Source organism: Pelophylax lessonae (assembly GCF_965119305.1).
Source record: "Pelophylax lessonae genome assembly, chromosome: 1".
NCBI lineage: Eukaryota > Metazoa > Chordata > Amphibia > Anura > Ranidae > Pelophylax > Pelophylax lessonae.
The window spans coordinates 155,248,600-155,271,476 of NC_138768.1; the positions used below are offsets into that span (position 1 = coordinate 155,248,600).

Below are 22,877 nucleotides of genomic sequence, written 5' to 3' on the forward strand. Positions count from 1 at the left end.
CATGATTACTGTGGTCAGCACATTAAGGGGGACACAGGAACAGGCAGGATGAACCCGTTTTTTTTTACAGCTTAGAGAGGGACAGGTTAGACAGCACAAGCACTGTGCTGTTTAACCTGCTATAAGGGAACAGGAGCTTCTTTTTTTTTTTTTTTAGGGTTACAAACATTTTAAGTCTAATGTTAACCAACCATTTGAGGTCAACCATAATGCTGATGTGGCCCATGATAAAATTGAGTTTGACACCCCTGTCATAGACAATACCAATAAAAAACAGCAAACATAATATAAATTATTGTTATTATTATTGTTTATTTTTATTTCATACTGGTTTGACCTCTAGAGGGACCCTTGTTCCTCATACAGCCATAACGTATAGTCATGTTTACTTTGATAGTAATTTTATAACTTCACCACCAGAGGGCATTGTCCCGGAACACATAAATTGGTCCTTCTCTTTCCCTTTTACATCCGACTTTGAAAAAGGAGCGCGCGCTGGTTTCCCACCACAGTGCGCATGCTCGGAAACGCGTCAATCATTACGCCGGAAGATCCTGTGGACGAGCATCACGGCCACCATGCGGCCCAAGCCTCCATCTCACTGCGGATTCACAATGCTGTCCAAGCCTCCATCTCACTGCTGTGACACCCTCCACTTCCTGCTGGACAGGAAGAGGAAGAGAGGAGATGATTACAGACCCACAGTAAGCTTATACTTACCTTGATGTAAGTTTTTATTACTTGTTTGCCATATTAAATCACAGAGGCGCCTGTTTTCTCTTTTGCTTGTTGCATGTTTAGAGATCGCTTCTGCTCCCCAACAGGCTAGCCCTGAGCATTCAGACTATTTCCTCATCTCACTTTAAGACTTCATCATAGCCTTGATGTGCTATTATATGGACTACCGTTTTTATGTAGTGCTAACAGCTTGCGCCACTTGTTCCATTTCTTGATCATATAAAATGGTGCAAATTCCAAGTAAACTTTCAGTAAAATAGAAAAAAGTGAATAAAATGAGTAAATTATACATAGCACTAAATATACTGCATGTGCCCAGCTTTTGTAATTTGATGGTAATGTTATGTATAGCAATGCAGTGTATAAATGTGGATGTATATGAATACATAAGAAGTTGTACAGTAGCTGAACTGTGATAAAGAAAAACACCAACCACTCCAGTGTACAAAGTATTGTGCAATTTAATTACAGCTGCATAAAAAAAGAAAAAAAAACTATTTTACAAATAGAACTATACTCAAAATTGAGGAAAATTCCAAAGTAACATAAATATGCTACAAAATACTGACTTCAGCATCAGAGTTGGTCCATAATGAAAGTGTTCTCAATGCTGCTGGAAAGTTATAACACGCAGAAGACTGGGTCCTCAGCTTCACATTAAATGTCGCCAGTCATTATGGAAATGAATTCTTCTATATTTACTGTATACACAAAACAAAAAGGTATTTTTAGACATCAATCCAGTAATATTTAGTTATATGCAACATAAGGGTTGATTCTAGACAAGTGGGGGCAATGTGGTTCTTAAGGAGGTGTAACCAAGACTGCACTATGAACTGTAGTTAGTTGATCTCTATGGTGACTTTCCCCGGTTCTTTTAAAGGAGTACTCCAGTATTTGTATGTGCAAAGGCTTCATACCATAACCACCATAAATTGTGGGATAACTATCCTTTATTTAAAAAATACCTTTAAAGAAATGGCAACCATTCTAGAAGGGGAAGAAGTCGCTAACTGCCAAAGTGTCCTCCTTACAACTGTTATGGATTTATTATGCTAAAGACCGGAAAGCAGTCACTCCACAGATTTAATACCACTATAGAAGACAGCTGAAGCGTCTTACTGTAAAGTCAATAGATGCAGAAAAACTGCCCTAAATTACTGGCTCCATAATAAACCCCCAATACCTGGAGTGCCACCTTTCTTTCTTATTCTGCACCCATTTCACAGACAAACTGGTTACCGGTAGAGACCTGCAAAATTGCTGTCCTGAGAGTAGGGAAGTGCAAAACCACATGGTACCTTGGCTATTCGGCAGCAACAGGGAAAGCAATAGAGCATTATACCGGCAGGATATGAATAGTTAATCCTGGCTGCCTGGACAGGCTAAATAAAGCCCATGCTTTGTCTACATTATTCCAAAATATTAAAAAAGTGCGTTTGGCTACAAAAGAGTTTAGTTAAGCCAGCCATAGATTGAGCAATTTTCTCGCTCAGTTTCCCCCTAGAACACAGTCAGTGTTGATGGGGTAATCCCTCCCGCAGAAGTATTGTGTTCTCCTGGCAGGGGGAGCTGTCCCAGCTGGGAGAACACAGTGATTATTGCTAGCAGCTATAGCCGCTGGCAATAATCACATGAAAAATCCAACAGGTTGGTTGTACCCAAGTTGATCGATTGAGGACCAGATTAGCTCCAACATAACTAAACATCACCTAATCAAAAGACGAATGTTCTTTTGTTATCATAGTTGCTGAACTAGTCATTTGAGAATGGGACAGATACTGTACTTCATAGGCCCCTGTTATAATGCTTGACTGTTGGGATGATCAAAGAAACAGAAGAGCCTACTAGGTTTGTTATAAAGCTGACCTTCTGTAGGAAAAATATGATTCTGCTATTTGTGGTTCGTTAGTCCACTTTTCAAAACGACAAGCCTCTAGAAACAAATAATGGATATCGAATATTTAGCAAGCATATACAAATGTATTATCCTAGCTTCTGTTCTATTTACTTTGTCATGCAAGTCTTACATGTATATATGGTTTTATAATCTTGGTTATCTAGTCTGTATTTGAAGTGCATTTTATTTTTTACCTTTCTAAATTAAAAACCTTTCAATAACTGCTCCCCTCAGAGCCACCCCCCCCCCCCAACATTTCCCTGAGCCCTCTCGATCTAGCACTGTGCCCATCTGCAGCAGCTCTTCTCCCTTTCTCTCTTCTCATAGCAGACTTGGCAGCAGCGGAAGCCCTTGGCTTCTGAAGCTGTAAGTCAAATCCTTACAGCAAATCCTCACAGGGAGCAGGGGGTGGGGCTGAGCTGTGCTGTATGAACACACACAGTCTGGCTCAGGAGCAAGCATGCATGAGGGCCCCCATAGTAGCTGGGTTGCTATGGAGGCATTCAGAGGGGAGGAAGAGCAGAGAGCACCAGCAGGGGACCCCAGAAGTGGAGGTTTGGGGTTGGTAAATATACCATGTTTATTATTTTAAGGAAAAAAAAATTGGCATTATAGTGGATTTAACTCCTGACTAAGACTGGCTCTGTGCCTCTAAAAGTGGTAATTTCAACTGGACCCTGAAGGGTAACTTGACCAAACTCTTGAAATGCAAAATCCATCTAAGGCTGCCTCTTCCTGTTTCTCTACATCATGCAAGTTGTGTGGAGAACTGACCTAGTTAATTCCATTGCATAAAATGAACCCTGCATTGCCAATTTTATTCAAAATTTTTAGCTACAGTGCGAATATAGTTGCCAATATCATGACAATTAATAATACTTCCTTGTCCATGCTCGTGGGTTCTACTACTACTAGGGAGTGTCCTTCCACAAATACTGAAAGATGCCAATAGAACTCTTGTATTATTAGGAACAGCTTTTGGTCTCAAATTAAATCATCATGAGCCTTTTGTTGGTTTTAAAATGTACTAGGTAGTACAAACGTACAGCTTAATAAAGAGGCCTATACAAATAGCAGGGTGCCAAGCTAAATTTGAAATGTGGTTGAAAAGCTCTCCTTTCATATCCATCATCAATTTACTATATTCTTTATGGGTCAAACTGTTGAGTTCAGCTGTGCAATTTCTATCTAAAATTCCAATAGTGATAAATGCCATTTAGTGTATTTTACCATAAATAGCAATGCAAGAAATATCTGAAACCAGCATTCAGAGACATCAGCATTATTGATGTTAAAATCACTACAGCACAAGCTCTAAAATATATTATAAAAAAAACGATCAAAATTCCAATAGCAAGTGATAAAACATTTCTAAAACCCCATTTCCAAAAAGGTTCGGACACGGTGAAAAATCTACATATAAAAATAGAATGCAATGATTTGCAAATCTCATAAACCTGTATTTTATGCACAATGGAAAATTTGAAAACGTATCAAATGTTTAAACTGAGAAAACGTACCATTTTAGAAGAAAAAAAAAAATGTAAACACTTCTCAAAACACTTCTCTAAATGTTACATACTAAGGGCTCTTTCACACGGCCGCTCCGATTTCTTCTTCCGCTGCGGCACTTTTTTTTTTTATCACGGACACGGATGACACTTGTGTCATCCGGTCTGTATGTCCGCATATCATCCCATTCGTTTGCGGATGATATACGGACATAATGTATGTCTATGGGGATTGCGGATGTCAGCGGATGACACTGCTGACATCCGATTTTGCATCCGTTCCGTTTTTTTAACGGAAGAAAAATAGGGTTCTGTTCCGTTCCAAAAAATGGAACAGAACTGAAAGGACACAAATAAGAATGTCAGCGGATGGTCATCCGCAATCCCATTGAAATGCATTATGTCCGTATATCATCCGCAAATGGATGGGGTGATATACGGACATACGGAACGCCCGTGTGAAAGAGCCCTAAAGAATGTGACACTTCTTACTAATCTAGAATCCATGATTCTTATTCTAGAATAGATAACATTTTTGTAGATCACCATCTTCCTCTTGAAAAATCAGCTATAGGGCCACGTACCCCATCGGATCACAGCTCTGTCTCAGTTAGTCTGTCTTATCCTAGACACCTTAAACAACAATGTAACTAGAAGTTAAAACGATGATGTCCTTCATTTTGAATTGTTAAATTATATGGACCGATCAACTTCCATGGCCCATTATTTTGTAGAAAATAAATCTTTTGAAATATCTGAATCTGTCTTGTGGGAAGCCCATAAGGCATTTATGCGGGGTAAGATAATTCAGCTGTGGGCAAGTAAGTGTAAATAAGCCACAGACACGACGTGGTTCTGCACTCCGTCCTTTATTTCACCTCCACACAAGCTAAAACAGGAAGGGGAAATACATCATAGAATAGGAGAGAACACTGAAAAAGATGCAGTAACCAAAATGACCACAAGATGGCAGTATATTAAACAACTATATCCCTTGTACATGAAGTTAACAATCTCACTCACTTCTTAAGATAAAAAGAACGGGTGAGTTTGACATAAAACATTGTCACACAAAAATGATTTTTAGAACACAGTAGCATTCAAGTAAGTTTGCGTATTTAAACAAACAAAAAAATACCAAGATATATGCTCAATGGACCAGATTTTACAGTTTCCATACACCCTCATAAAGTGCTTTAAGAAGCATAAGAGAGGAAGCACCTTTTTTTGTCAGTCAGCAAGTTGTGACTTGGCTGTTGACCAACGCACTTCTTTGATTTTATTAGCATGTATGAGCTCTTTGACACCGCTTATTTCTAATCTTAGTCTCTTCTCTGTGACCTGTTTTGTAGACTTAAGAGCGTCAAACAGGGAATGGTTATCAGTAACACAGATAAGAGGAAGAGCATTAAGATCAGCTTTACCAGTAGTGAGTTCAGAGTAGAGCATAGCCAAGAACATAGCATTGTCAATACCATCTGACATGGCAAGGGTTTCTCCTGCCAGTGTGCTTCTTACCACACGTCTAATTTTTTTAGATTGCCAAAACAGTGGGGAGAACTTTCCTGATTTTTCCATGAGGGCAATTAGAGCCCCACCCTGTGTACCGCCATCTGGAAGATTGCCCAGTGAAGCATCACTGAATACTACCAAACTCAAATCCTTACTGTTACCCAAGTATTGAAACTTAAGTGTTACCTTCTCTGACTTAAGTTTACGGAGCACTTTGTTCACTTCATGTATGGACTGAACAGTAGCATTCTTAATGTTGGATGCTAGGCTACATATGTCAAACATAACATCCGGTCTTGTTTGTTTAGCAACCCACAGAACCTGTCCTATTTTGGATCTGAGTTGTTCTCTTTCTTTCTCATTCAGTGGGGCCTCTCTCTGTACAGCACGTGTTGCCTGCAAATGAATTGGTTGTAGGTTTTCAATATAACTGTGCTGATGCACCTGCACTACACCACCCACAGTAGCAATGTTCATCCCCACATATGAAAAACTCTCACACTCATCACGACCCACGTGAAATGCAGATTTAAGCACAGGGATGACATTAGCTACAAAATGCTCTGAACCTGCCCAAAAAAAATCATCCACATGGCATGCCAGTACTCCTGTCACCTCAGACTGCTCATTCTGCCAATAAAACACTGCAGGATCAACCTTTGACATTTTACCCCCACTGTTCAGCATGAGTTCTTTGACCTTGTTGTACCAGTAGAGGGAAGCATCTGCAAGTCCATACACACATTTCTTTAGTTTCCACAACACATTGTCCACGCTCGCTTCTGGTGGGGGACGAATGTAAATGTCTCTTGAGAGTTCCATTCCCTGCAAAAAAGCAGACTTAATATCCATAGAGTTCACTTGCCATTTGTTTTGACAAATAACAGCTAACAGGAGCCTGAGTGATTCTGATGCACATGTGGGAGAATCTTTCTGTAATTCATGCATATTGACTTCTTCAAAACCTCTCGCCACAAGGCGGGCTTTGGGAACAACACCACTAGAAGTTTCCTTTAACGTACAGACCCATCTAGTAGAGATACATTTCTGACCTTTGTCTGTGACTACTTCGTAAACATTATTAATTTGCCAGTTTTCAATCTCTTGTTGTAGCAGCATCAAAAGAAATGTCTTTGGTAATAAGTACATCACCATCTGTGTTTTCACATCCAGTGAGAAGATCATCAACTTGTGACATGTCTAAAGCTTCCTTTTGACCCTCGCTGCCATTTGGTTCTAGATACTGCACATTGTACCAGTTTCTATATTGCCCTCTTGCTTTCCCTGCTCTGCCTAAGACTCTGGCAGTGTGTTCAGCACCATCATCTCTGTTTGTAAATGTCACTGTCTGACCTTTTCTCAGTTGGACACCCGTGGAACCCCCTGTATTAGTAGTATTAGTTTGTCTCACATCTTCTCTACCATCAGTTTCTGTGTTTTCAGGGATTTGCACGTCGCTATTGACACTCATTTCATCATCTGAATTCTCTGACCCATCAGTGTGGATTACATTTTCTTTTTCTTTACTATTTTCAGTGATATCAGGTAGTACAGGTGTATCCCCATCCTGTGCATTAACTTTATTCAGTCTGGACTGGTGTACTCTGACAAGGATACCACCATGTCTGACAAACACTACAGAGCCATCTTGACCGATAACTACAGCTGGACCTTTCCACTCTGTACTGTCTGCTCGTTTGTAGTACACTCTGTCTCCTGTCTCATACTTTTCATCTGTAGGCCTGAGCTGCTTTCGTAAAGCTCTTTTTATTCTTTCTGAGCATTCCACCTCTGTGAATGCTCTTCTGGAAGCATGCAATGCTGCTAGGTGCTGTCCTACTCTAGTACTCATAGAAGTGCCTTCTAGAGCAGGAAGTTCATTAACCAAAACGGAGGGAAGATTAGGACTGTGACCAAACACCAGCTGGTGTGAACTATAACCATGCACATTGATCATACTGTTTTTGGCCATTAGAGCCCAGTCTAGAGCAATCTGCCAGCCACACCCATTTTCCCTTTTCACCTTCAGGAGGATCTCAGTCAGAGTCATGTTGTGTCTCTCCAGCAGCCCGTTGTTCCAAGGACTGTATGCCGCTGTAGTCTTCATCTCGATGTTGAATTTTTCTGCCATCTCTCTTATCTCCTCATTGTTGAACTCACCACCGTTGTCAGTGTATATCTGTTTTGGGGCACCATGAACACTTATCCACGAGTGAATGAAAGAGTTGACGATCTCAGATGCTTTCTTTGTTCTCACAATGTTTCCAGCGCTGAAGCGTGTGAAATGGTCGATGATGTGGAGGTACCATATGCCAGGTTCCAGCTCATGTAAGTCCATTGCCACCGTCTCATTATACTCTGAGGCTAAAGGCAAACCGACAGCAGGCCTGGGCTTGGTCCTGCTGTATCTTTGACATACCTCACAGTCACGGATGATCTCTTGCAGAATAACTGGACAGTCTTTGTCAGTATTTCCAGAGCTGAGGATAAGCCTCTGCAGCCGGTCTGCAGAGGCATGGCCAAACTGCTTGTGAAGCTTCAAAAGGACTTTACGCTTCTCTTTTGTAGACATTGCTGCTGTGATGACAAGGACTTCACTTACATTGGTGTCCACTTCAGTATTACCATCTCTAATGTCAACACAGTAGTGTCCCGAACTAGTGAGCTCAAGAGGCACTGGTTGCTTGAACATGACAACTTTGTCATTCTCCATGTCTAAGACAGTTCCCGCTCTCTTTAGAGCCATTTTGCTCAGCAATAAAGGAATATCAACAGGAATAACTTCCGTTTCAATGTGACATTTTGTTGGTCCGATCTTAGCGGGAAGCTTTACCTTTCTGTTGGAGTGTACCACCTGACCATCACCAAATCTGAAAGGTCTGCAGCTTGAAGATTCTGTTTGCATCAGTTTGTTTATTTGGCTTTGGCTCAGGTCTTTCATGCAACTATCCAGCCACTTTTCACCACAGACAGTACGTGTGCATGCTGTGTCAATGATAGCTGATCCCAGTGATTCAGTTAGGAAAATCTCAGAGTCCGTCATAACTTTTGTAAACAGTGTAATGTTACATTCCTCAACATTTTCATCTTCTGCTAGCTTTACTTCATTTCTCCGATGAGGATAGTCTTTGGCCCAATGGTATGTGCTCTGACAAATTGCGCATTTTGATCGCTTACCATATTTGTCGAGTGGGTTAGTACCTTGCTGTGGTTGCCACTGTCTGCTCTGTGACTGGCTGTTGTTCCGTTTGAATTTACCCGGTGGCCTCTGCTCCGTGAAAAACGCTGCATCTTGAGTCTCACTGCCTCCGCTCACTCCACTGGTTTTTCCTCCGAAAATCCGTTTTAACGCTGACTTCATGGATGCAAATGTTAAATCCGTGCACGCTGTAAGTGCTAGCTGCCTACTCTTTTCTTCAAGACAAGCCGTGTCCAGTAGTTTAAATGCTAACACAGCATCAGGCAAGGTCATGGTGTACCTCTTCATGCGGTTGTATCTCTGCTCAAAGTCTATGATGTAGTCTGTCATGGACACCTCGCTGTCTTTAGAAATCGAGTCGAAATGAGAGTACGCTTCATAACCGCGGTCTTTTTCTTCTCTCAAAAATACAGAGTCCAGCTTAGCTATCAAAGTTTCCATCCCATTGTCCTCGTTTAGATCGCTCGCAGGTATCTCCAAAGCGGTCTCTCTGGCTCGCCCCTCAAGCCCCAACACAACCGCGAGTGCCTGCTTCTTCTTGTCCAGATCCGTAACAAGTTTCCAAATACTAATTTCATTCTTCCAGCATTCGTATGGTCTGGCTTCGTCAAACTTAGGCGGTACTCTATAGTTGGAAACCATCCTCTGCTACCATGTAAATAAGCCACAGACACGACGTGGTTCTGCACTCCGTCCTTTATTTCACCTCCACACAAACTAAAACAGGAAGGGGAAATACATCATAGAATAGGAGGGAACACTGAAAAAGATGCAGTAACCGAAATGACCACAAGATGGCAGTATATTAAACAACTATATCCCTTGTACATGAAGTTAACAGTAAGAAACAAAAAAAACGTTAAATACTTGCAGACTTATGGAGACAGGTAGCAGACCTGGAAGGGGTGCATAAACTTTCTCTTCAAAAAGCTGCCCTGGTAGATCTTACACATAAATGAGAGGAGCTTAAATCTTTACTTAAATTAGATTTTAAGAAATGCTCTGTGTATCTCTCAAAGAATGTACATGGCTTGCTCGCTACAAGAAAAGACACCAGTATTGTACGAGTTTTCCGCGGACCTGTATAATGTGAGTGATCAAATAACAACTGTCACTAAAGAGGAAAAACATAAGAAAATGTTATGCTACCTGCAGCAGGCAGACCTCCCTAAACTTGCTACTGAGGCCTTTCTAAAATTTGAAGCAGAATTTACTGAGGAGGAACTTAACGCAGCCTTAAAAGCAACACCCTCGGGCAAATCCCCTGGACCAGACTACTCCCTCTAATCCCGCATTGGATAAGATCAGATGGGATTTTTCCTAGGACACGAGGCTATGAATGACTCCCTATGCACTTTGTCTATCATTTTATGTGTTAGGGGAAGTTCCCAGCCCACTCTACAGCCCACCTGTGCCGTTCCTTCAGAGCCCAGTGCCGTGAACAGCGGCTTCCGCGCGCATGCGCGGGGGTGATGTAATGGCGCCTCCGGCCAATCAGATGGCCGGAGGACGCAAACAACAAAGCAGGGCGGCCGGACATTTCGGCCGCCCTGTCGCTGAGCAGGCGGCACTGCGGGGGCTTCGTTTTAAGGTAAGTATTTCATAATGAGCTAGTATGTGATGCATACTAGCTCATTATGCCTTTGTCTTTACAGGTTTTTTTTTTTTTTGGGGTTTACTTCCTCTTTAATGTTTCTTTAAGTGATGTAATTACAATCAAAAATGGTACACAACAGGGGTACCCACTTTCAATGATTTTATTTTCAATTTTTCTAGAACCATTTCTTTCTATGGTAATCTGGACGTAAATGGTGTGAAAGTGAAATGTACGGGTTACAAATTTGCAGCTTCTGCAGATGATGTTCTATTTTATGTTCAACAACCAAGGATCGCCGTACCAAACCTGAAATTTAAATCCATATCCAATTTTAAAATGAACATTACAAAGTCAGAATTACTGAATATATCGGTACCGCCTTCGGAAATCGCGACCCTTGAACCGATATTTCCCTTTTCCTGACAGTTAAATACTTAAAATATTTAGGTATTCTTCTTACACCCAGTCTTCTAACCTATTTCGACACAACTATCTTTCCCTGCTTAATAAAACTAAACCAGATCTACGTAGGTGGTCCTTCCTTTGCCATTCTTGGTTAGGTGAGATTTATGTCAGAGTTTTGTATGTTTTTCAAATGCTACCTATAGGAGTTTCTAAAGGATATTTTACAATGCTTCAGTCCATTATTTTACATTATATTTGGAGGAGAAACACACTAGAATACCTCCCTAAAAGATCAGATGGGCTGGCTTTACCTAGCTTTAAATTATATTATCAAGCAACTACTTTTTCCATGTATAATAGGCTGGAAATATGCTGGGGAGACTAAAACTCTGGGTAGGATTGGAAGATTTGCACTTGCAGATTTGGATCTCTTGTTTGCAATGTGGCTCCCCCGCTCATTGAGGGGAAGGGCACCCATGGCATTTCACTTTTACCTTGCAGTTTTGGATGGCATGGAGAAGGGTGTTCATAGACAGGGATTTTTGGAATTATTCCTGAGCCCATGCAGTGAAATCCATCACAGAAACGTGTTAACGCAGTGCTGTCTGATGGGCTGAAGATCACAGGCCTTGTCCCTCGCACACAGAGATTTCTACAGATTCTTGTATTATGTACTGTAGAGGATGATATATTTAAAACCTTTTTTTTCTTAAAATGGTACATTTTCTCAGTTTAAGCATTTGATATGTTTTCTATTTTCCATTGTGAATAAAATATGGGTTTGTGAGCTTTACAAATCATTGCATTCTGTTTGTATTTTTTTTTTTTTAAGGTCCAATTTTTGGGAATCGGGGTCGTATTTAATCTTTTGATAAACACGCTCCAATAACTAAAATAAAATAAAAAACACCATATTGAACACTTATAACTCACTTTCTCCATCACCATCCTTGTCAAATTCATCAATCATAGCACGCAGCTCTTCATCTGTCATGTTCTCTCCAAGTTCCCGGGAAACACGACGTAGATTCCGCAAGCTAATTTTTCCTGAGTCATCATCGTCAAACAGTTTAAAAGCTTTGAGCATCTCTTCTTGGGGATCGCGGTCCAGTATCAAATCTGTAACTGTATTTTAATAAAAAGTATGATAAATAGTTACTGCATAACAATATTAATCCAGAGAAGACTGAATTTGAATGAAAACTATCATAATCATCCAAATTAATGGGTAAACTGGAATTTCACTCTCAATCAACATTGATTATTTTTAACCCTCATGTTGCTATCATTTTTAAATAAATAGAAAAGTACTTACTATGTACGTACTTTTTTTTTTATGTTTTTTCTTTTTTTCCATTTCTTACGTTACTTCCTGGTTTCTTGATTAGACAAATTATGTCATATATCACAAGAGTCTTCAGGAGGGGAGGAGAGGGGGAGGGGTTTGTTCAGCTAAGCACACCCCCCCTGCATGCATGCATGCCTAAACTAAGGGCAGATGGATTCCAGGAAGTAAATGCTTTGCGAATCATTTGCCCTTACTCCAGATGGCCACGGCCAGAAATGCTAGGGGGTGTTTTTCAAAGTGTTTTTTCAACAAAAAGCATAGAGACATGGATGGATGGATGGATGGATAGGGGAGTTTGCTTTGAGTATTAAAAATTAATACAATATTGGTTTTGGCTTGTGGTGCTCAGATTCAGTGAAGATCCACTTTAATATGTAGTGTACCAAACTGATCTTGTCAGCAGCTTTCATAAAACTCTGCCAATTCTGATTCTTGTTATATCGGCTGCAACCCGGCAAAAATAAAAAACAGTAGCTCTGCAACTTTAAGCAGCCTTGGAGGGGTTTCTTTTCACTTGCATAACAGCTTATCAGCTCAGCAAGACCCTCCCAACAAGGACCACTACTAGGGATCGACCAATACCCTTTTTTGAGGGTCTATATAGGTTTTCCAGTCACCCTTCATGCCGATAGCTGTATTAGGTGCAGATATTCTTCACATTTAAAGATTTAAAAAATTAAACACAATTTTCAACATAAATCTGGTACTGAACATGTTAATGTTTATTAAAAATGTTAACATTAAGGGCTTGTTCTTCACGCCTTACCTGCACGAAAACTAATGGGAAAACCACACAGATTTCATTTGCAGAGACATTAGTTTCACATCAGTTTTCATGCACGATCCGGTCAGTTTTCATGCATGTTGACATGACACATCAGTTTTCCAATGCGCGTGTGTAAATTATATGCCCTATATTCACACCGATGTTGATGTCATAATGGGATTTTTGACTAACCGTAAAATCCATTTCTCTGAGGTTCATTGACGGACACAGCTCCTGATTCTTCTTAACTATTGGGTTATACTGCCCCCTACAGGGGTAGGACACTAGGCAGGAAAAAGCTTGACAAGGCCTATAGGCAGTCCCAGGGGGTATACACCCACTCTCCGCTATAGGCACTCAGTTTTGTTACAAACAGTGTCAGAAGAAAGCCAACTCCACACAGGGGTTGGTGCTGTGTCCGTCAATGAACATCAGAGAAATACATTTTACGGCAAGTCAAAAAATCCCATTTTCCCCTTCGTTCATTGACGGACACAGCTGATTCTTCATAACCATTGGGACGTCCCAAAGCAGTGTTAAACATGAGGGGTGGGAAAAAAAAAATTCCCCAAGACTAACCATAACCAACCAGGTAACATGAAGCTCAACCATAAACAAATGGAGCTCATCTGAAAAAAAAACAAAAACACCCTCAGAGGACCAGGTCCTCTAAACAGCAGCCAGCAAAACCTTGCGGCCAGAAGAAGAATCCGCAGATGCCAACACATCCACTTTATAAACATTTTGTAAAAGTGTGAACCGACGACCAGGTGGTCGCCTTGCAAACCCGCGTCGCTGACGCTTGTTGACGGAAGCCCAGGAGAGACTAAGCGCCCTAGTAGACAGGGAAAGGAGGAACCTGACCCCTGAACCACCATCTGTCTGATCCATCTGGAAATGGTCGCAGAAGAAGGGACCTTTGCGAGGTCCATCCGTGAGCACAAGAGTATGACTTCCTAAAAAGACTCGTAGCTGCCAGGTACACCCTAATTGCGGACCAAATCCAAGGCAAGCAAGGTCATTTCCTTTGGATGTTTAGCCTGGGACACAGGGAAGGCAACACAATGTCTTCATTCAAATGACCGTCAGAGACCACCTTAGGAAGGAATGATGGACAGGGGCGAAGCATTCTTGTGAATCCCCAATAAGGTGAATGGCAGGATAATGCTGCCAGTCCGACACCCTGCACGCAGAGGTTATAACCACCAAAAAAAGCCACCTTCCGTGCAGCGCAAGCAAGGAAACCTCCCGAATATTTTCAAAGGGAGGCTTCTGTAGAGCTGAAAGCACCACATTAGGATCCCAGGGCGGCAATAGAGCCCGCACTGAAGGAACCAAATGTCGGACATCCTAAAGAAAGGCATGCACCAGGGAGTGTGAGGCCAAAGGTCGTTGGAAAAAGAATGCCAAAGCCAATACCTGGTCCTTGACGGTACTCAAGGCCAATTTCTGTTCAACCCCCCGTTAAAGGAAGGTTAGGATCCAATCCACCAAGAAGAAGCGAGGATGAACCCCAAGAGACTCACACAACCCAATGTACCTCTTCTACATACAAAGGTAGATCTTCCTAGAAGTAGATTCCCTGGCTTTCAACAGAGTAGGAATCACCGACTCAGACAAACCTCCATCCTACAGCACTTGGCGTTCAACAACCAAGCCGTAAAAGCCAGCGACTGTAAAGCAGGATAGAAGATCGGTCCTTGGGACAGCAGATCCTCCCTGAGAGGAAGCCCCCCCCAAGAAACATCAGCGACCAGCTGTACCCGATGAGCGTACCAAGACCAGCGAGGACAGTTTGGACAGAATCCCTTCTGCTTTGATCCTGCACAGGAGTTGTGACAGAAATTTGAGAGGGCTGGAACGAATCGATCAGCCCACCTTAGAATGCTGGCTACTTACCGAGCCGCCAGGTGATTGACAGACCACGGCCGTGGCACTGTGTCAAATTAATTCGTACTGGACACCCCTAAAGACGAATTGTCCAAGGAGCCAGACAAAGGCTGATTGGGGAATCTGACAGAGTCCAGACTCCCTGACCACATCTGTGCCAAGGTCGCCTCCACACCCGGACAGGCTGACATCCGTGGTGACAACAGTCCAGTACAGAGGGAGAAAGGGTTTTTCCTGTCGAAATGCCAAAGAACGAAGCCACTTCTAGAGACTATGGATCCTTGCCCCATTTCATCAGAATCTCTTTAGCAGAGATCTTGTGTGGAACTGTGCAAACAGACTGCCTCGAGGGTGGACACCATCAGGCCCAGCACCCACGTAAAAGCCCGCAGGGATGACCATCTGCCGAACAACAGAAGCTGAATTGCCTCCTGCAATGTCTGGAGTTTTTCCAGAGGAAGAAACACTCTAGCTGAGGTCCAGAGTCAGACCCAGATAGTCCATTTTTTTAAATCGACAGAACCAAAGCAGACTCCTGAAGGCTCAGATCCCAACCAAACTCCCTTAGAGTTCGCAGAGCAATCTCCAGTTGTCCATCAGAGCAGTCTGAGATTCCACTCGCAGAAGAAGATCGTCCAGGTACCCCAGTAGCGCGATCCCCCGCTGACTCAAACAATGCCAGCACCAGGGCCAACACTTTTGTGAAGACCCGAGGAGCAGGGGGCGAGACCAAAAGGTCCACACCACAAACCGATAATGCTCCTCGCCCACGGCAAAACAGAGGAAGCGTTGGTGACCGGCACCACTACCATGTGAATGGACTCCACACGGAAGTTCTGCACTCGCACCAGCAGTTTAGCGCCTTGAGGTCCAGAATACCTTGCCTTCCTTCCTAGGAACTGTAAAGAGATTTGAGTAAAAAACCCTGAAAACGTTCCAAAATCGGAACCGGCCCTTGAAGGCACAAGTCTTGCACTATCCCAAGGAGAACCGTAAGTGAACTGGGGACAAGAGCAGGTTAGAAGGGAAGAACCTTTCCGGAGGATAAGACCAAACTTGATCTCATAGCCTGACTGAATAACTTTGTGGACCCATGTGCCCTGTACCAGTGAGGTCCAAGGATCCGGAAACCAGCTAAGACCTCCCCCCACCCCAGATACGGGTGAGGGCACCCCTTCATGCAGAAACAGCCTTGTCCACAGGTCTGGAAGAGCCCCGCTCATGGCCTGCCAGACAGGGTCCTCTTGGAACCTCCGGTGGAGGCTCTGATTTTTGATCCCTTGTCTTGAGACCCTGAGAGATGAAAAAACCTCTTCTGAGCCGAGGAGAATGGGCCCAAGTCTACAACGGGGCTCATTGCCCTTGGTAGCCTGCGGAAGAAGAGTACCCCCCCCCCCCTGTGAGACCCTTAACAATGTCATCCAAGGAAGCTCCAAACAGGCAATCTCTTACAAGGGGGAGATCAGATGAGGCCTTCTTAGAAGTCAGGTCCACAGACCAGTATTTCAGCCAGATAATATGCCGAAGAACCACTGCTGTACAGACAGCCTAGAAATCAAAGGAGCCGCATCCAAGAGGCATCATAGATAAACTGTACCCCTGGACCAAATGGTCCCCCAGCTCCACAAAGATGAGGGGGAAGCAGTTTCCCCTCCAGGTCCCGGCGTAAAAGATTAGCCCACTCAGGTCAGAGATTGCGTCACCAGGGCAATAGTAAATACCGGCCAAAGTGCCGAACCAGCCACAGCGAACATATGATGGGCCCGAGTCTCTGCCCTCCTATCAGCTAGATATTTGAAGGCCGGGGACGCCTCAACCGGAATGAAGGTAGCTTTATTTAACCTGGAAACCAGCGATTCTACTACAGGTGGGACCGTCCACCTTTAAAAACGCAGTTAATCTTCATAAGGACACCGCAAGTAAAAAGTGCTTACGAACCACTGCGTTTTGGACAACCCCACTGTTTTGTGATAATGTTGTCAAAGTAACTGGAAAAGGGAACACCCTCGCCGCTTTGGAGGGTCTGTGGGTGCCAAAAAGGACTGGTGCCTCCGACGCAGCATCAGCCGCAGCCTCCATTTTTAAAGTCACGCACTGACACAAACAGTGCATCCACCAGCGCCTTTTCATGCGTGGCTAGAGGAGCAGAGGAATCATTCTCACTATCTGAGCATTCAGGACGCAGACCCAGTAGGGTCACTATATACTAAGCTCACCCGGGAAAACAATCAGGGGACGCCGCCAACTGCCATCCGCAAAGGGGACAATGACCAAGGGCCCAAGAATGGACCACTTACTGGACCCCGTAGAAAAGAAACAAGGGGGCCGCCCACTGCGATGCGGACACGCAGGCAGGGTACCCTGATGGTCCGTAGTGCTAAAAAGGGCAAGTGCTTCACACAATAATGGCGGCAAGGCTGTCATTAAAAATAAAGCACCCCTCACGGCTCCACCCCCTTCCAAGGGAGGCACCAAGCTGAAAACATGGCCTAGCCAAGCAGACCGCAAGCCGCGGCTGAAAGACCCACAGTGACCACCAAAATTTTAGAGGGGCTGGGGGGAAGGAGGGGAACCCGGGGGTCCCATCGTACCAGGGAGGGGCCATGTCCACCCCAAAACCCTCCAGGAGTAGAGGGGGGACAGCTATTTAAAATACCAGGAACAGGGTAGGCACTGCTCTGGACAGGCCACCGCTCCATTGTAATGTGTTCGCTGTCGGCCAGGAGAAACCCTGCGACTCAGGCCGAGGCCATCCAGTGGGGATATGTCACAGCCAACCTAGAGTGGAGCTGCGGTCTGCACACGTTCACTGGTAAGACTGGGGGGGGGGGGGGCCTCTGGATTTAGATTATCCAGTCCGTCGCCCAGTCCGGCAATTGATTGTAGATTCTCACAGGAACAAAATAAAAAAAAAAAAAAAAAAAAAACAGGAGAAAAATGTATTTAAATAAAAAAAAATCGCCAGGACCACAAATCCCAGTAAGGAACTAGGTCCTTACTCCTGACTAGGCAGAAAAAAAAAAAAAAAAAAGAGTGCCTATAGCTGAGAAAGGGTGTATAGCCCCTGGGACTGCCAATAGGCGTAGTCAAGCTTTTTCCTACCTAGTGTCCTACTCCTGTAGGGGGCAGTATGACCCAATGGTTAAAGAAGAATCAGGAGCGGTGTCCGTCAATGAACGAAAGATAAATCTTTTTTCCCTGTGCCGAAAACTGTATACACAACACGGTGACGACACGTTGCACATTCCTGCACAGAAAGAAGAAGAACCATTGTTTTGTTTGTGCACTTGCAGAATATGTGCAGCAAAACTGACATCTCTGTCTATTTATTGGTGTGACTGAACGAACGAGGCCTAGAAGTAGACAACTGTGAAAAATAAAGTGCTTGAAAAATAACTAACTAAAGGCTCCCAAAAACATATAAAAATGGCATAAACTGCTGCAGTAGTGCACGCATTGCAATGATTAAAATTTAAATCACTACTGCAGTGCAAAAGCTAGACAGTGGACACTAGACTTTTCAAAACTCCCAGTTAAATAGAACATTATTATAGTGCAGAAAGCATAACATTTCAGCATGTTCACTTGTTAAATAGCTTCTGTTTTTTCATATATTGCTGCCACTTCACTAAAAACATGCTCACTTGGTACAGAAGAAGGAGGAGCAGAGAGGTCGTCTAGCATGAGAGGCAAGGAGTCTTTTGTAGCGTGCCTCATTTTCTTTCCACCACTGAAGTGGATCACCACCTTCGGTCAATTACTGGTTCCTCCAAATAGAGATGACATTCTTCATCCAAGCTGATTATTGCAGATTGAGAAGAATCCTCCACATGAGGCCCCAAAAAAACATTGAACATGGCTTCAATTCGACCACGATGAAGAAGATTCTCTTCTGTCCGTTGTCTTTTTGGACATTTGTCTGTCTTTGCAGCATCCTGCTCTTCCAGATTAGAAACATGCTCTTCCTGACTTGACATTTTGGTAGAAACCTCCTGCACCTCCTGTTGAATATCTCTTGTTAGCCATCATAAGAAGAGAAAGCGTGATTCTTGTATCAAGGATCCAAAAGACGTGCCAGCACAACATTATTCTCTTCATGCTTCTCAAAACGTTTGGTGAGGCTGTCCCTCATGACCTGCCTACATGTTTTAATGCCACGTGTGTTGGGTCCTTCATTCTCTTTAAGAAGCATCTTCAGCACTCTCACACATGGGATGACTTCTGACACAGAGGAGTCGTAATGACTCACCTCTAGTGTCACATCTTCTATGGGAAGAAGGGTCTTAATGACATTTAGCCTGTTAGCAGTAGGACAAGAATATCCTCCATATTCACCTGAATAGATGGTAAGAGCTTGCTTCTGTTCAGCATTCTTTTCAGCATGTGAAGTGTTGAATTCCATTGTGCTGGAACAGCCTGAATCAAGTTGTTTTTGGGTAGGCCAAGGTCTTCCTGAATGCTCCTCAGTCGCTGCTTGGCAAGGATTGAATGGTGGAAATGGCCTGTGCACCTCTTCAGCATGCCAATTATATCAATCAAAGCTCTCTGGTTTGACAGACCATCATTTACCACAAGTTGCAGGGTGTATACCATGCGACTGAGGTCTGACACTTCAGCAAGCCTCATTCCTTTCACCATGTTTGCTCCACTGTCTCGAAGCACAAGCATCACTCGGTCTTTGTTTATTCCCCAGTCTTCAAGCATGCCTAGAAACATTTCCCTAATATACTCCCCAGTGTGGGATCCTTGCATAACCTTTGTATTCAACACTAATTGCCTTTTTGTCCATCTGCTGTCAATGAAGTGGCATGTAAGACTCATTAGGGACTCTGCTTGTCCTGACCAGCAGTCATGAATGAGAGTGAGTTGCCAGCATTCTCTGGTTGCAGCATAGTCTTTACTTTCTCAGCTACCTTTTGGTGAACCTTTCCCAGCATTTCGGTTCGATAATACTTTTCACTCTTTAGTGTGTTCCTTGGCTCAGCTATGGACATCAATCGCTTAAATACAGTCAGACACCATTGTAAATGGCTGGTTATCAGTGACCAGCTCTGTGATTACTCTGTCCAGCAGTTGGGATCTTCCATCCGAATTTAGCCACCTGTTTTTTTTCTGAAACATAACTGTTATTGTTGTCTGGGATGGTGGAGGTATTTTACTTAGTGATTCAGTTTGTTTTTCCTGTGCTGCATTATATAATTCAACATGAAGAATTCTTAGATGGGCCCAAAGACTTGACGTATTTTTGGTTTTTGCAGTTGCTGATCCCAAGCCTACATTGTTTGTGCATGCGTTGCATACTGCTGATTTTCCTGGGGATGGTTGAGACAAGAAACAGTCCCAGACCACACTTTTACTTTTTCTATCTGCATCCATTTCTATTGCAATTTGAAAGAGTTTATACTAAATAAAGTTAAAAAAAATGGCTTACTGGCATCCTGCTGAGGGTGACTGGCGCTCTACTGTGGGTGGGTGGGTGACTGGCTGGCACAGGGGCTATGGGTGGCTGAATGGCACTCTGCTGTGGGTAGCTGGCTGGCACCCTGTTGTGGGTAGCTGGCTGGCACCCTGATGCTGTGGGTGGCTGGCTGGCACAGGGGCTGTGGGTGGCTGCCTGGCTGGCACTGGGCTGTGAGTGGCTGCCTGGCTGGCACCAGGCTGCTTTGGGTGGCTGGCTGGCACCCTGTTGTGGGGGGCTGGCTGGCACCCTGCTGCTGTGGGTGGCTGGTACCCTGCTGTGGGTGGCCGGCTGGCTGGCACCCTGCTGTGGGTGGCCGTCTGGCACTGGGCTGTGGGTGGCTGGCACCGGGCTGCTGTGGCTGGCTTGCACTGGGCTGTGGGTGGCTGGCTGGCACCCTGTTGTGGGTGGGTGGCTGGCTGGCACCCTGCTGTGGCTGGCGTGTCCTCCGTGGCGTGCACTGTCTAAGGCGAGGGAGGTGGCCTAAGAAGCCAGAACGTGCAGGCCTAGTGTGCGGAGTTACATGGCGCAACGTATGCAATGACGTGTGCTCCGCACACAAAATCAGTCGTATCGACAAGTTTTGTGACCGATACGGATACTTAAAAAAAGTGAATATCAGCCTCTGATAATTGGCCCCACTGATTATCGGTCGATCCCTAACTCCTACAACTGCCAAGTCTGTTCAAATGAAATGAATGAAGTGCCCTTGGTGGCCATTGGGCATTTCAGTATTTAAAGTGCCACGTCCTAAGTCAATATGAGAATTTACTTGGAAAAAAAAAATAATAGACTTTAAAAGGCACCATTTAAAGGCATCATAAAATGTAACAATTTATTGATCTTTTGAAAAGTTTTCCACATATTACAAAAACAAAAATATCTAACATGGTTGGACAACACGTGGCTCCCCTCAAGGATATGGTACCATGCACTGCAGTCTTACAAATCTTCACTTATATTAATCCTCAAGGTTGGGGATACCACCGGTCCTCATATATGTGTCTTTCTGCTAGTATACCCCATTTGCAGAACAGACACTATAGCCACAGTACTACCCCCACAACCCTGCAGGGATCCCCCCCCAGATGGCCGCAAATGGCTCACGTGCCAGAATGTGGGAACACAAATAATTTTAGGCTCGGTTCACATATATGTGAATTGGATGCGTTTTGAACTGCATGAGATTGGCATAACATGTGAACCAGACTGGCTTGTAATGGAGCCAGTTCACATGTCCGGGACGGCTTGTTAAAAAGAGCTCTGTGCGACTTTAGGTCTGGTTCAGGTGCAAATTCAATATGCACCTGAATTGCACCTGAACCTGTGAACAAAACTGCACCAGACTCCTTTTAAAAATGGACTCCAAACCACAGCCAGACGTGTGATCCTAGCCTTAAGAGTATTTTTTTACTGAAATTTTGTTTCCTAAACTGCGGCTTTAATATGGTTTGACATAAAAAAAATACCACTATTTTAGTCACTAAAGTGTCTCCTTTTAGAAAATACAGTGGGTATAGAAAAGAATCACCCCCTTTAAAATAAACACATTTTGTTGCTTTGTAGCCCGAAATGAGGGCAGATACATTTTTTTGTTTTATCCAGCTGTATAACATCCAACTGAAGGATTACCACCAACATGTCATAAAAAGATTAAAAAAAAATTAAAAACAGAAAAAGGATCACCCCCTTGTGTCAGTATTTTGTTGAACCATTGTTTGCTTTAATTACAGCCTTCAGTCTGTTGAGATATACCTCTACTATATATATTTGCTCACTCTTAGCAGAACTGCTCAAGCCCAGTTAACCACTTAAGCCCCGGAGGATTTGGCTGCTAAACGACCAGGGGGTATTTTGCGATTCGGCACTGCGTGACTTTAACGGACAATTGCGCGGTCGTGCGACGCTGTACCTAAACGAATTTGGCGTCCTTTTTTTCCCACAAACAGAGCTTTCTTTTGGCGGTATTTGATCACCTGTGCGATTTTTTGATCACGCGCTATAAACAAAAAAAGAGCGTAAATTTTGCAAAAATAGCAATATGACGGTGACCATTTGTGGACTACAGTCTTCAAGTCATTAAACCCATTTTCAATGGGGTTTAAGTCTGGGCTCTAACTAGGCCATGCAAGTTTTTACTGTGTGCTGGATGATTCTTTTCTTCACCCACTGTATATAATGTTTTAGAGCCGGTTCACACTACTCCGACTCAAAGTCGCCCTGACTTTGGGGCGACTTTGAAGTCGCCCGTGCAGCACAACTTCATCGCGGCTTGCAAACGACTTCTCATAATAGAAGTAAATGCAAGTCGCTCCGACTTCGCCCAAAAATAGTGCAGGAACCTTTTTCTAAGTTGGAGCGACTTGAGTCGCTCTGATTAGAATGGTTCCATTGCACAGCATGGAGCGCTACTTGTCAGACGACCAAGCCGCCTGACAAGTCGGAGTAGTGTGAACCGGCTCTTAGTGCCGGTTCACACTACCACGGCACGACTTCGGGGGCGACCTGTGAAGTAGCGTGCACCGCGACTTCGGCGCGACGTGCACGGACTTC

The 22,877-nt window shown here is 43.7% G+C and overlaps 1 protein-coding gene across 1 annotated transcript in view; it reads right to left on the reverse strand.

The window, feature by feature from the left end:
- Positions 1–1,181: 1,181 nt before the first annotated feature.
- The window catches only part of CETN3 (centrin 3), a 28,754-nt gene continuing 7,058 nt past the window's right edge, over positions 1,182–22,877 (reverse strand). Inside the window, exons 3-4 of the mRNA XM_082269858.1 lie at positions 11,796–11,987; positions 1,182–1,439 (exon numbers count right to left, since the gene is read on the reverse strand). Coding sequence (XP_082125984.1) covers positions 1,396–1,439; positions 11,796–11,987 — 236 coding nt within the window. The 3' untranslated portion in view covers positions 1,182–1,395. The remainder of the gene's footprint in view (positions 1,440–11,795; positions 11,988–22,877) is intronic.